The sequence below is a fragment of the Polyodon spathula genome, chromosome 23 (genome assembly GCF_017654505.1).
Source record: "Polyodon spathula isolate WHYD16114869_AA chromosome 23, ASM1765450v1, whole genome shotgun sequence".
Taxonomy (NCBI): domain Eukaryota; kingdom Metazoa; phylum Chordata; class Actinopteri; order Acipenseriformes; family Polyodontidae; genus Polyodon; species Polyodon spathula.
Window position 1 is genome coordinate 1,140,649 of NC_054556.1, and position 13,115 is coordinate 1,153,763.

The following is a 13,115-nucleotide window of genomic DNA, read 5'->3' on the forward strand; positions in this document are numbered from 1 at the left end:
AAGTTGATAAATCATGACTAGTAAAATTGGTATACTCCACTATAGTTAAACAGTTCCACTATAACCCAGCTGAGCTGGATTCACAGGTACATGTTAATGAATACATAGCACACACAAACCTTCAGCCTGACTATGGATTGGGTTTATATTTAGGTAAATGTTTAAGAGTCCTATCTAGCAATCGTTTGAGTATTTAAATTCTTTATGAATAACGATATAGGAGCTACACATTATCAATGTATAAACGACATATACACAGTCTCTGACCTATCTTTTCTTTGTGAAACTCCTGTCAAATTCAAGATGTTTTTTCAAACAGCCAGGCGCTCCCTCCCCTGCAGGTTTCCAAGGTGGAGCTCTCTCAGGCTGAGTGTAATTGTAACTGCAAGTCAGACTGGACCGACGGTTTCACACTGCTGGGTGTGAGTGAGAGTGACTGTGTGTGTGCGCTGTGTGTATAACTCCTAGAACCACCATCAAAAAAATTGGGAGAGAGTATATACTACTCACAATGACAGCAGACCACTACGAGCGATCCATACTCTCAAAACTCCAGAGAACCACCATCAAAAAAAAAAAATATCTACAATAATCTACAGTGGAATATCAAACAAACTAAAAGACCTGCCCAGCAACACATAGTGCACTGCATTGGAAAGGGGCTGCATGTACTGCTCCTCTTCCATCCATGATTCTTAGCGCACAACCCAAAGCAAAGCCCAGGGGGCACGCTACAGTTCAAGTGCTGTCGAGTTTCATTTGAAGCTTTCAGTTATATATCCAAACGAAGCAACGACCCGGCCCTGCATACACACAGACAGACAGACAGAGAGCGAGACTGGAGGCCTGCTGAAACGTGTTCCTCTGGGATACACCACGTATGTAGCAGGATTTCTCTCAGCCCAGATGGGCGTCGTTTTTTTTCCATCTCCCACAGCCACTCCCATACCCCCAGGGCAAACAGCAAACACCCAACAACTGCTCCTCCGCTGACAAGCAGCAGCTCTGCACATCCCAGAGGCCCAGCAGCAACAACAAGGACAAGAATTGGACGAGTTCAGGAGCAGAAAGGTACAGTTTACTCTGATTGATCTTCTGTGTGGCCTTGCTGCTCTCTTAAACCTTTTGAAAATGCACTTTAACTACAATAAGAAGAGTGCAGGAACTTTTACACTGTCTGCAAGCAATAAAGAGAGAGCTGTAGAGCCATGGGGAACACGGCACAAATACTGTGATTAACATTAGGGTTTAAGAACTGGACTCCTGTTCACACGGTGTGTGTTTTGTGTTATTTTATTGAAAGGACTCCTGTTCATGGTGTGCATTTGTGTTTTGTATGTTATTTTACTGAAAGGACTCCTGTTCTGAGTGTGTGTTTGTGTTCTGTGTATTTTATTGTGCTCCCATGATATTTCACACACTCGTTCTATTGACTGTTTGTCCACGTTCACAGTGAATTGTACAAGTACAGTCTGTGCTGCAGTTTGATATGGAAGCGCAGGCTGGAGGCTGGCTGTGCTGCAGTTTGATATGGAAGCGCAGGCTGGAGCCTCGCTGTGCTGCAGTTTGATATGGAAGCGCAGGCTGGAGGCTGGCTGTGCTGCAGTTTGATATGGAAGCGCAGGCTGGAGGCTGGCTGTGCTGAAGTTTGATATGGAACCGCAGGCTGGAGCCTCGCTGTGCTGCAGTTTGATATGGAAGCGCAGGCTGGAGGCTGGCTGTGCTGCAGTTTGATATGGAAGCGCAGGCTGGAGCCTCGCTGTGCTGCAGTTTGATATGGAAATGCAGGCTGGAGCCTCGCTGTGCTGCAGTTTGATATGGAAGCGCAGGCTGGAGGCTGGCTGTGCTGCAGTTTGATATGGAAGCGCAGGCTGGAGCCTGGCTGTGCTGCAGTTTGATATGGAAGCGCAGGCTGGAGCCTGGCTGTGCTGCAGTTTGATATGGAAGCGCAGGCTGGAGGCTGGCTGTGCCGCAGTTTGATATGGAAGCGCAGGATGGAGGCTGGCTGTGCTGAAGTTTGATATGGAACCGCAGGCTGGAGCCTCGCTGTGCTGCAGTTTGATATGGAAGCGCAGGCTGGAGCCTGGCTGTGCTGCAGTTTGATATGGAAGCGCAGGATGGAGGCTGGCTGTGCTGCAGTTTGATATGGAAGCGCAGGCTGGAGCCTCGCTGTGCTGCAGTTTGATATGGAAGTGCAGGCTGGAGGCTGGCTGTGCTGCAGTTTGATATGGAAGCGCAGGCTGGAGCCTCGCTGTGCTGCAGTTTGATATGGAAGCGCAGGCTGGAGGCTGGCTGTGCTGCAGTTTGATATGGAAGCGCAGGCTGGAGCCTGGCTGTGCTGCAGTTTGATATGGAAGCGCAGGCTGGAGGCTGGCTGTGCTGCAGTTTGATATGGAAGCGCAGGATGGAGGCTGGCTGTGCTGCAGTTTGATATGGAAGCGCAGGCTGGAGGCTGGCTGTGCTGCAGTTTGATATGGAAGCGCAGGCTGGAGCCTCGCTGTGCTGCAGTTTGATATGGAAGCGCAGGCTGGAGGCTCGCTGTGCTGCAGTTTGATATGGAAGCGCAGGCTGGAGGCTGGCTGTGCTGCAGTTTGATATGGAAGCGCAGGCTGGAGGCTGGCTGTGCTGCAGTTTGATATGGAAGCGCAGGCTGGAGCCTCGCTGTGCTGCAGTTTGATATGGAAGCGCAGGCTGGAGGCTGGCTGTGCTGCAGTTTGATATGGAAGCGCAGGCTGGAGCCTCGCTGTGCTGAAGTTTGATATGGAAGCGCAGGCTGGAGCCTCGCTGTGCTGCAGTTTGATATGGAAGCGCAGGCTGGAGGCTGGCTGTGCTGCAGTTTGATATGGAAGCGCAGGCTGGAGGCTGGCTGTGCTGCAGTTTGATATGGAAGCGCAGGCTGGAGGCTGGCTGTGCTGCAGTTTGATATGGAAGCGCAGGCTGGAGCCTCGCTGTGCTGCAGTTTGATATGGAAGCGCAGGCTGGAGCCTCGCTGTGCTGCAGTTTGATATGGAAGCGCAGGCTGGAGGCTGGCTGTGCTGCAGTTTGATATGGAAGCGCAGGCTGGAGCCTCGCTGTGCTGCAGTTTGATATGGAAGCGCAGGCTGGAGCCTCGCTGTGCTGCAGTTTGATATGGAAGCACAGGCTGGAGGCTGGCTGTGCTGCAGTTTGATATGGAAGCGCAGGCTGGAGGCTGGCTGTGCTGCAGTTTGATATGGAAGCGCAGGCTGGAGGCTGGCTGTGCTGCAGTTTGATATGGAAGCGCAGGCTGGAGGCTCGCTGTGCTGCAGTTTGATATGGAAGCGCAGGCTGGAGCCTCGCTGTGCTGCAGTTTGATATGGAAGCGCAGGCTGGAGCCTCGCTGTGCTGCAGTTTGATATGGAAGCGCAGGCTGGAGCCTCGCTGTGCTGCAGTTTGATATGGAAGCGCAGGCTGGAGGCTGGCTGTGCTGCAGTTTGATATGGAAGCGCAGGCTGGAGGCTGGCTGTGCTGCAGTTTGATATGGAAGCACAGGCTGGAGCCTGGCTGTGCTGCAGTTTGATATGGAAGCGCAGGCTGGAGCCTCGCTGTGCTGCAGTTTGATATGGAAGCGCAGGCTGGAGGCTGGCTGTGCTGCAGTTTGATATGGAAGCGCAGGCTGGAGGCTGGCTGTGCTGCAGTTTGATATGGAAGCGCAGGCTGGAGGCTGGCTGTGCTGCAGTTTGATATGGAAGCGCAGGCTGGAGCCTCGCTGTGCTGCAGTTTGATATGGAAGCGCAGGCTGGAGGCTGGCTGTGCTGCAGTTTGATATGGAAGCACAGGCTGGAGCCTGGCTCCTGCACACTGTAGTAACTACACTGCAGCACAGGGGCTTGTTCAGGAAGGGCAGTCCAGTCAGGTTCATCTGGTCACTCTGCTAAAGAACTGGTCACTCTCGTTCAGGTTTCAATGCCACAGAGCCTGTCTGTCTCCTGTCCAACATCACTGCTCTGGAGTGTAGCTCTACTGTCAATGTAGAATGGCTTATTAATGGGGCGCATTTCCTATAATGCATAACAGTGCTCTCCCTCCCTCAAGGACTCGAAGCATAAGTCGAGAGTGCTCTCCCTCAAGGACTCGAAGCAGGAGTCGAGAGTGCTCTCCCTCAAGGACTCGAAGCAGGAGTCGAGAGTGCTCTCCCTCCCTCGCTGACTCAAAGCAGGAGTCGAGAGTGCTCTCCCTCAAGGACTCAAAGCAGGAGTCGAGAGTGCTCTCCCTCAAGGACTCGAAGCAGGAGTCGAGAGTGCTCTCCCTCAAGGACTCGAAGCAGGAGTCGAGAGTGCTCTCCCTCAAGGACTCGAAGCAGGAGTCAAGAGTGCTCTCCCTCAAGGACTCGAAGCAGGAGTCGAGAGTGCTCTCCCTCAAGGACTCGAAGCAGGAGTCGAGAGTGCTCTCCCTCAAGGACTCAAAGCAGGAGTCGAGAGTGCTCTCCCTCAAGGACTCAAAGCAGGAGTCGAGAGTGCTCTCCCTCCCTCGCTGACTCAAAGCAGGAGTCGAGAGTGCTCTCCCTCAAGGACTCGAAGCAGGAGTCGAGAGTGCTCTCCCTCAAGGACTCGAAGCAGGAGTCGAGAGTGCTCTCCCTCAAGGACTCGAAGCAGGAGTCGAGAGTGCTCTCCCTCAAGGGACTCGAAGCAGGAGTCGAGAGTGCTCTCCCTCAAGGACCCGAAGCAGGAGTCGAGAGTGCTCTCCCTCAAGGACTCGAAGCAGGAGTCGAGAGTGCTCTCCCTCAAGGACTCGAAGCAGGAGTCGAGAGTGCTCTCCCTCAAGGACTCGAAGCAGGAGTCGAGAGTGCTCTCCCTCAAGGACTCGAAGCAGGAGTCGAGAGTGCTCTCCCTCAAGGACTCGAAGCAGGAGTCGAGAGTGCTCTCCCTCAAGGACTCGAAGCAGGAGTCGAGACTGCTTCTCCCTCAAGGACTCAAAGCAGGAGTCGAGAGTGCTCTCCCTCAAGGACTCGAAGCAGGAGTCGAGAGTGCTCTCCCTCAAGGACTCGAAACTGCTCTCCCTCAAGGACTCGAAGCAGGAGTCGAGACTGTTCTCCCTCAAGGACTCAAAGCAGGAGTCGAGAGTGCTCTCCCTCAAGGACTCGAAGCAGGAGTCGAGAGTGCTCTCCCTCAAGGACTCGAAACTGCTCTCCCTCAAGGACTCGAAGCAGGAGTCGAGACTGTTCTCCCTCAAGGACTCAAAGCAGGAGTCGAGAGTGCTCTCCCTCAAGGACTCGAAGCAGGAGTCGAGAGTGCTCTCCCTCAAGGACTCGAAGCAGGAGTCGAGACTGTTCTCCCTCAAGGACTCAAAGCAGGAGTCGAGAGTGCTCTCCCTCAAGGACTCGAAGCAGGAGTCGAGAGTGCTCTCCCTCAAGGACTCGAAGCAGGAGTCAAGACTGCTCTCCCTCAAGGACTCGAAGCAGGAGTCGAGACTGTTCTCCCTCAAGGACTCGAAGCAGGAGTCGAGACTGCTCTCCCTCAAGGACTCGAAGCAGGAGTCGAGACTGTTCTCCCTCAAGGACTCGAAGCAGGAGTCGAGAGTGCTCTCCTTCCCTCGATGACTCAAAGCAGGAGTCGAGAGTGCTCTCCCTCAAGGACTCGAAGCAGGAGTCGAGAGTGCTCTCCCTCAGGGACTCGAAGCAGGAGTCGAGAGTGCTCTCCCTCAAGGACTCGAAGCAGGAGTCGAGAGTGCTCTCCTTCCCTCGATGACTCAAAGCAGGAGTCGAGAGTGCTCTCCCTCAGGGACTCGAAGCAGGAGTCGAGAGTGCTCTCCCTCCCTCGATGACTCGAAGCAGGAGTCAAGAGTGCTCTCCCTCAAGGACTCGAAGCAGGAGTCGAGAGTGCTCTCACTCTGGTAGAAGCTGGCCAGACTGATATCAAAGGTTTAGAAATCAGACTATATATTTGAATTAAGACTGCTGTCTTTCCCATGTTAACTAACCTATTTAACAATACATTGGCTTTAAAAATCCTGTGTGTTGGGGTAGCACCCTCTAATCTGAAACCCAGTCATATCTGCTGCTGTTTCGGAGTTTGAGGGATGAGAACCAGTTTCACAGTGTTTGTTTTGGGAATGTTTTCTCAGTGATTATCGTTTAAAACCTAAACCCACAAACCCAAATGATACCAAAGCTGCAGCTAATGTCCACCTAACCCCACAGGGCGTGTTGATTTTGCCTCTGTGTAGGACATCAGAACATATGAGCATAAGAAAACGTCCGAAGAGGAGGAGTCCGGTCAGCCCTCAGAGCTCCGCCGCCCACTGTAGCTGCTGGATCTCTAAACTTTCTCAACTTCTCTCTATATATATATATATATATATATATATATATATATATATATATATATATATATATATATATATACACACACACACACACACACATACACAGGGCTTCTGATTTTCGGTTTTAAGTGAGAAAAAACGATACCCCCCCCCCAGCCTGATACAACAGAACTGAAAATGAGTGCATATGCAATAAGAAAAACACTGGAAATGGCTCCTCAAATCACGTTGACTTGCCCCCTTTCCCATGGAAAAAATAAAATGAATAACTTTCCCAGTGCAATTGGGCAATGTCCCCGCCTTCCTGACTTGTACCTCGCATTGATTCGTCCTGAATACTTTAAACCCACCCGAACTACTGAGTGGCAGCAAACTCCTACATTTCTAGTGGAGGATTGTACACGCTTGGGAGATTTAAAATGAGATTACAATTAGAAGCAGAGGATTGTTCTTGCTTGCAAGGTTTGAAGCTAGATTACGATTGGGAGTAAAAAAAAGAAAAAAATAAAGCACGAAAAATGAAATGAATAAAACTAAAAAAAAAACACATTATAAACACACACACATATACAAATAATTAAATAAATAATCTCCCCCAGCTAACTGTGTTCTTTGTCTCTCAGATCACACTGAAGAATCCCTGGCACTTGAAGCATGAGGTGAGCTCCAGGGTATCACGAAAAAGATGTTCGTCACTGACTGATATGGGGTGTTTTTCCCTAGAGCGCTCTTTCGCTCTCTCTCGCTCTCTCTCTCAATGCGTTAGTATTCAGAATGTTTGGGGTTCACAGAATTCGAATGGATTTAGCCTTTTATAAAAGCAGTGTGTTATCTGGAGAAGGTCAGCTGCAGAGGATGTAGTCACCGAGGAAGCAGAGCTGCACATTCTCACAGCATTACTTTACTGGGTTTCTAACTGGGGAGGGGCGGTTGTGCTATTGATTGCACTTTTTTTTGTTGTTTTTTTTCTGGTTGGTTTGTTATGTAAAGCTTGTTTTTAATATGATACAGGGGTGTGAAGTTCAGAGTTAACGATTCAGAGTTGACAGCTGAAGCCCCCCTCTCTCTCCTCGCTCAGTTCAGTTAATGATGCAGATTTGACAGCTGAAGCCTCTCTCTCTCCTCTCTCAGTTCTGTTGATTCAGTTGACAGCTGAAGCCCCCCTCTTTCTCTCTCTCTCAGTTCAGTTAATGATGCAGATTTGACAGCTGAAGCCTCTCTCTCTCCTCTCTCAGTTCAGTTAATGATGCAGATTTGACAGCTGAAGCCTCTCTCTCTCCTCTCTCAGTTCTGTTGATTCAGTTCACAGCTGAAGCCTCTCTCTCTCCTCTCAGTTCAGCTAATGATGCAGATTTGACAGCTGAAGCCTCTCTCAGGAGCAGCTGGTCTCCAGTCCCTCTGCAGCTCATCCAGCAGCACTACCAGGCTTTAGCAGCCGATTCCAATGCAGGATTCACCCGTCAGTTCCAGGTACCCTCTCAGCACTTGTCTCCCCCCACGATGTTTCCCCCCTGAGAACAGTTTACAATGGGACTCTTGCAGTTTCTTTACCCTGCTTTGCCATTTTTTTAAAATATGTTTTACCACACCTTGCTAACAATGCTTAACTATGCTGTCCCTGTACTTTATTACACTTTGCTATGCTTTTACTGTGGGGAAACTTTTCTAAGGGCACTTTCTCTCCAAGCAGATCAAATAAAATCCTTTCAAGTCTACCTTCTTACCTCTGAAAAGGTATTTAAAACCTTGGTTATCGCTTTAAAGACTTAATGCATGAAATAAACTTGTTACTATTAAAAATTAATATTAGGATTTTAAATCTTTTTGACAGTTATGTTTTAAATAATAAATACTAATAACAATAAACCAGAACTATATTTTGTGTTCATCTCATGTGGCTGCCAGGAGCTGATGCATGTTGGGAAGGAGCAAACGAAGACAACAGCAGAGCTGGAAGCCAATAAGAGCAAGAACCGCTACCTGAGCGTGCTGCCCTGTGCGTGGAGTGAAGGGGGGTGTGTCTTGGGTTCAAGTCCTGTCGCTGGCCGATTATCTGCAGTACAATTTGAAATGTGGTCTACATTTATTTCTTTAGTTCAGAGTGATCCGAGGGGCAGGATCGCTTTCCCCCCATCATGACTTTCACTTTGCTTCTATTTTCAGATGACCATTCCAGAGTAAAGCTGACCCCTATTGACTCGGAGCCCAACTCAGACTACATCAATGCCAACTTCATGCCTGTGAGAGCTTTGTCACTGACAGGGTTGTATAGTGTGTGTCTGTGTATGGCACATCCATGCTCATCTAGTATGTGCACTGACCCTGTGCCACTGTCATGACTCTGCTCCTAGTGGCCGATCAGTTAATAACAACACGACATCAGCAGAAGACCCGTACCTGCCTCTCGACCACAGAGCTTGCTCTTCAGGTCAATGGAAAGTCGTTCGTCTTTGACCCGTATGATGTGCGGTTCCCGTCCAGCCTCACCTTTCCATTCCGTTCAATGGGCTGAGATGCCAAGCCATTCCACTGTGCTAACCCTGCTGTGCACCTCTCTCTCTGCAGGGTCACAACTCTCCGTGGGAGTTTATCTGCAGTCAGGGCCCCCTGCACAGCACCACGGCAGACTTCTGGAGGATGGTGTGGGAGCAGAACGTGCGCAGTGTGGTGATGCTGACACTGCTGAAGGAGCACGGCAAGGTGAGAGGATCTGCCGAGCAGCCAACCCTTCCTCTCAGATTGAAAAAGAGAATGAATAATAATAATAATAATAATAAAGTGTCCGCTCTCTCATGCGCCCAGGTGCTGTGTGACCCGTACTGGCCAGCACTGGACTCCACACAGAGGTACGGACAGGTGGAGGTCACCACGCTGTCACAGAGCTGCAGCCAGGACTGGACAGTCAGCCAGCTGAAACTTTACCATGTGAGTTTGAATTGGGATGCAGGGCTTGATATTCACGGTGTTGAGGTGCAGTGCACTTTTACAGCAGTGCCTGGCGAGAGTGTTAGTGCTGCCAGGAGGAGGGTGAGGCTGTGCAGTATAGCCATGACCAAACGTATCGAGAGTGTTTAAGAAGTAGCGTGCCACTGTGTCCATTTCAGAGCTCCACGCACACAGAGAGGAGAGTGTCCCATTTCCACTACACCGCCTGGCCGGACTGCAGCGTTCCCCGGACCCCCGCCTCAATGACCTCCTTCACCGAGCACGTCCGGGAGCAACTTAACAAGAGCGCAGGGGTGGGGCCGACCGTGGTGCACTGCAGGTGAGTGAGCCGAGCGAAGGAACGGGGTGCCCAGTGCCTGGTACAGAAAGACGCACAGAAAAACTCTGATTTCAAACATCATGCCCAGTGCGTGGAACTCTGATATAATTCCATGTAGATGTCACACTTTCAGACTTCATCTCCATGGAAAGTAGCACAGTTTTAAAAAGTCCTGGTTGGGACTATACCTGGCGTGGGACTTGGCAGTGTTACTCAGGAGCTGAGAGGTACCAGGTCTATCAGCCGCCACACTCCCAGTCCCGCTGGAACGTCGTCTTCAATTACTAAACCCCTGCCTGGGTGCTGGAGCGTTTTTAACCCTGTTAACCCTGATGATGTCTCACCCTGTGGTTGCAGTGCTGGGGTAGGCCGCACCGGTACCTTCATCACCCTGGACTGGCTCCTGCAGCAGCTGAAGTCCGGCAGCGCCATCGAAGGACCGGGAATCGTTCACAAGCTGAGGAGCAACCGCTGCATGATGGTGCAGACCCTGGTAAGAAACGAGCTTCCAGCCAAACCTGATCCGAGGCTGTGTGCTTGCAGCGCGGTGTGGTACGCAGGCCTGCAGTTCACTGCGTATTCGTCAGGTAGCTAACAATCCAGGAGCAGCCTCCGCACTGTGAATAGCGCAGCAGTTGTACGGTGAAAAAATTTCAAATCGTCAACGCTGAGGGACTTGAACAGCAAGTTAGCAATCTCATCAACCGCTCTGCATATATAAAAAAAAAAAAAAAAAAAAAAAAAGCAGAACATCATTTAGAAACAGGATGAAGTTAGCTTTCAAACCTTGATCTGTGCCAAGGGTATACTGTAGAGTACGTTTGAGTAATGCAGCCGCTCTTGAGTGAAACACCCCCTCCATTGCCACGGATTTCCTGCTGTGCACAGACTGATGCCGTGTCTCCCCTTCTGCAGGATCAGTACATATTCATACACACCTGCCTGCTACTGAAGATCACACAGGAGGGACAGGCTGCACCTCACAACCAACAGTAAGACTTCTTTGTTAAGTGTCTCTGTTCATTTATCCTGTGGGTCTGCTGGCTGGGCAGAGAGGGTTATAGGTTTGTGTGATTAGAGGATTAGACGCATTGGACATTCGTTAGAGTGACTTATTCAAACTCTGGAAAGCAGATATACTAAAAGGGATGCTTTATATTATCTTCCTTTTCGCAGGATTTATTCATGAATTGCCATGCTTTAATGTAACAGGACAGAGACTAGGTCTTTAACTTTTTTCTTTTTTTAATCACTGCTGTCTGATACAGTACTGTGTAACTATTTCAGGATTCTCATCACAGACGATGTGCAGAGAAGAAACTGAGAATGACAGGGTCCCAGTCCATATCTATCTGTACGGGACCAGACAACCAACACCTCCAGCCCAGCGCTGGCTGTCCCAGGAACCAGACAATCAACACCTCCAGCCCAGCGCTGACTGTCCCAGGAACCAGACAATCAACACCTCCAGCCCAGCGCTGGCTGTCCCAGGAACCAGACAATCAACACCTCCAGCCCAGCGCTGGCTGTCCCAGGAACCAGACAATCAACACCTCCAGCCCAGCGCTGGCTGTCCCAGGAACCAGACAATCAACACCTCCAGCCCAGCACTGGCTGTCCCAGGAACCAGACAACTGGGGCTTCTTAATTCATCTTTATACCACATTAAAAACAATCCTTCCAGGCAGATAAATACAGACTCTACATACAGCACTATTCTTGGACAACCGAAGGTAAGGTAATCCAAGACTAGTGCCAATCTGGGGTCTGTGAATCCAGCAGAGAAGAAAATAAGCAGTTAAAGAGGTTGTTTTTCATGCCACAAAAAGATGTTAATCAGTAGTCCTCAAAAGCATTCTGTCTCTCTCGACATTTAACTAAATTATTATTCCAGAAAGTCTATAAAATGACATTTTTATTATATATACACACACACACACAGACACAGACACAGACACACACACACACGCTGATCAGATGGCCCACAAGCAGTCTGAGAGCACAGAGCAGTAGACTGCAATGACTTTACCAGTTCCTCTGCTGGTCCCAGTACACGTCAGCCCTTGTGTTGCGGGCACAGCTTGGAGCTCCACTGGTTTTGACCCAGTGAAGTGACCCTCTTGTGTCTCGTCTGCAGCAGCTTCCAGCCGTCAGTGTAACTGCAGTAAACAGTTCCTTTAGTGTGGAAGCCAGAGGAACTGGGAGTCTTCTGCTGTTCTTCAGCACCTCAAACTGCTTTGATTTCTTCCTTCCTTCTTAATACAAGGGATGAAAGTAAAGACTCTCTCTTTGAATCACCTAAATTCACAATGGGTTCCTAGTTACTCCAAACCAACATTCACACAGTTTAAGAAAGGAAAAAACCCACTGAATAAAATAATCAAATCAGAAACAAAGCCACTCAGCTACTGAAGATAGGTGCTAGTAAGCAGTCTCAAGTGGTTTCCTGTTTCTTTTACAATCGCGCTGTGCTAATGACCACATGGAATAAACAGCACTGACATCTCTCCCAGTGTTTCAAATCTTTCAATTACTCAGGACCATGTGGTAAAATGATCCTATCAATAATCTTGTACTAAACAAACACTTTCACTACATTCACATTTTATCAATGATCTTTCATAGGCTGAAAAGAACACAGAGCTCTAACCCTCCACTTGTATCAGTGCTGTGTACAGCTGTTCCCAAACGCAGCCCTTGGTAACACAATTATACTGGATTGAAAGAGTCTATCGCAGCAGGAACTACCTTTTTTTGCAATAATAAAAAACTAAATTATAAACCCGCGAGCTGGAAATGTATTTCCCATTCCTTTCATCTTGATCAACACCCGTTTGGTTCACTAAGTATTTTGGTATCTCTGAAAAGATACATCGTTCTCCCGTCAAAAAAAACAGGCCCCTATCAGTTTAGTAACGGTCGTTATCCATTCCCTTCTGAACGGAAGTGCCTGCCTGCACTGTGATTCAATGGCAAACTGAAAGACTTGCAGTGGTGCTGTTTGTCACTGAATTGGTTTCACTATAGTGTTGAATAGTTACGGATGAGCCTTGTACTGTGGCCGGGGTCGTTCTCCACTTTCCACAAGAACTACAATGAATACCAACCAAGAACTTAGAAAAACAAACACTCAATTATACACAGCTAGCAATAAACCACTCAAAACCATTCCATAAAAACTATTTGTTTCAGTATACATAAATTCCATTTAAAAAAAAAAAAAAAAAAAAATTCTGATGTCTGACTTATGAAAACGGAACACTATATGTTCATGAACAGGCCCTACCAGATTAATGTGCTGTATGAATTCGAAGAGAGACTGCATTTCAAGGCTGGGCAACATCTTTGACAGCTTTGTAGAAGCAATCAATTCTTTCAGGAGTTCCCTTTGAACTGCCGAACGAGTGACACTGTCTCCAGCTCAACAAGAACAGCTTTCCCTGAGTGTTTTGGGGAAGGCAAGAAGAAAAGCACGCACACAGACACACTATACAAAAGGCATGTTTGAAAAGACGTGCTGCCATTCTTGATAAAACGACTAGAATACGAATACATACAAAGAGGAAAA

General features: G+C 48.9%; 2 protein-coding genes across 4 annotated transcripts; both read left to right on the forward strand.

The window, feature by feature from the left end:
• The first annotated feature begins 583 nt into the window (after positions 1-583).
• LOC121297873 (receptor-type tyrosine-protein phosphatase H-like) lies at positions 584-13,110 on the forward strand. 3 transcript variants are annotated; one of them, XM_041224459.1, is made up of 11 exons: positions 584-1,071; positions 6,906-6,941; positions 7,617-7,752; positions 8,188-8,278; positions 8,446-8,522; positions 8,848-8,982; positions 9,085-9,207; positions 9,387-9,547; positions 9,905-10,040; positions 10,463-10,539; positions 10,835-13,110. In XM_041224459.1, the coding sequence occupies exons 2-11, from the start codon at positions 6,937-6,939 to the stop codon at positions 10,869-10,871; spliced, it is 978 nt and encodes a 325-aa protein (XP_041080393.1). In that variant the 5' UTR covers positions 584-1,071; positions 6,906-6,936; the 3' UTR covers positions 10,872-13,110. The 3 variants fall into 3 exon arrangements, with proteins under 3 accessions (XP_041080393.1, XP_041080394.1, XP_041080395.1); XM_041224460.1 differs by lacking the exons at positions 8,188-8,278; positions 8,446-8,522 and having other exon boundaries at positions 587-1,071; XM_041224461.1 differs by lacking the exons at positions 584-1,071; positions 6,906-6,941; positions 8,188-8,278 and having other exon boundaries at positions 7,664-7,752; positions 8,446-8,746.
• LOC121298361 (serine/arginine-rich splicing factor 4-like) lies at positions 689-5,557 on the forward strand. Its single transcript, XM_041225465.1, has 5 exons — positions 689-742; positions 938-1,071; positions 4,054-4,461; positions 4,506-4,875; positions 4,928-5,557. The coding sequence occupies exons 1-5, from the start codon at positions 689-691 to the stop codon at positions 5,555-5,557; spliced, it is 1,596 nt and encodes a 531-aa protein (XP_041081399.1).
• Positions 13,111-13,115: the final 5 nt, after the last annotated feature.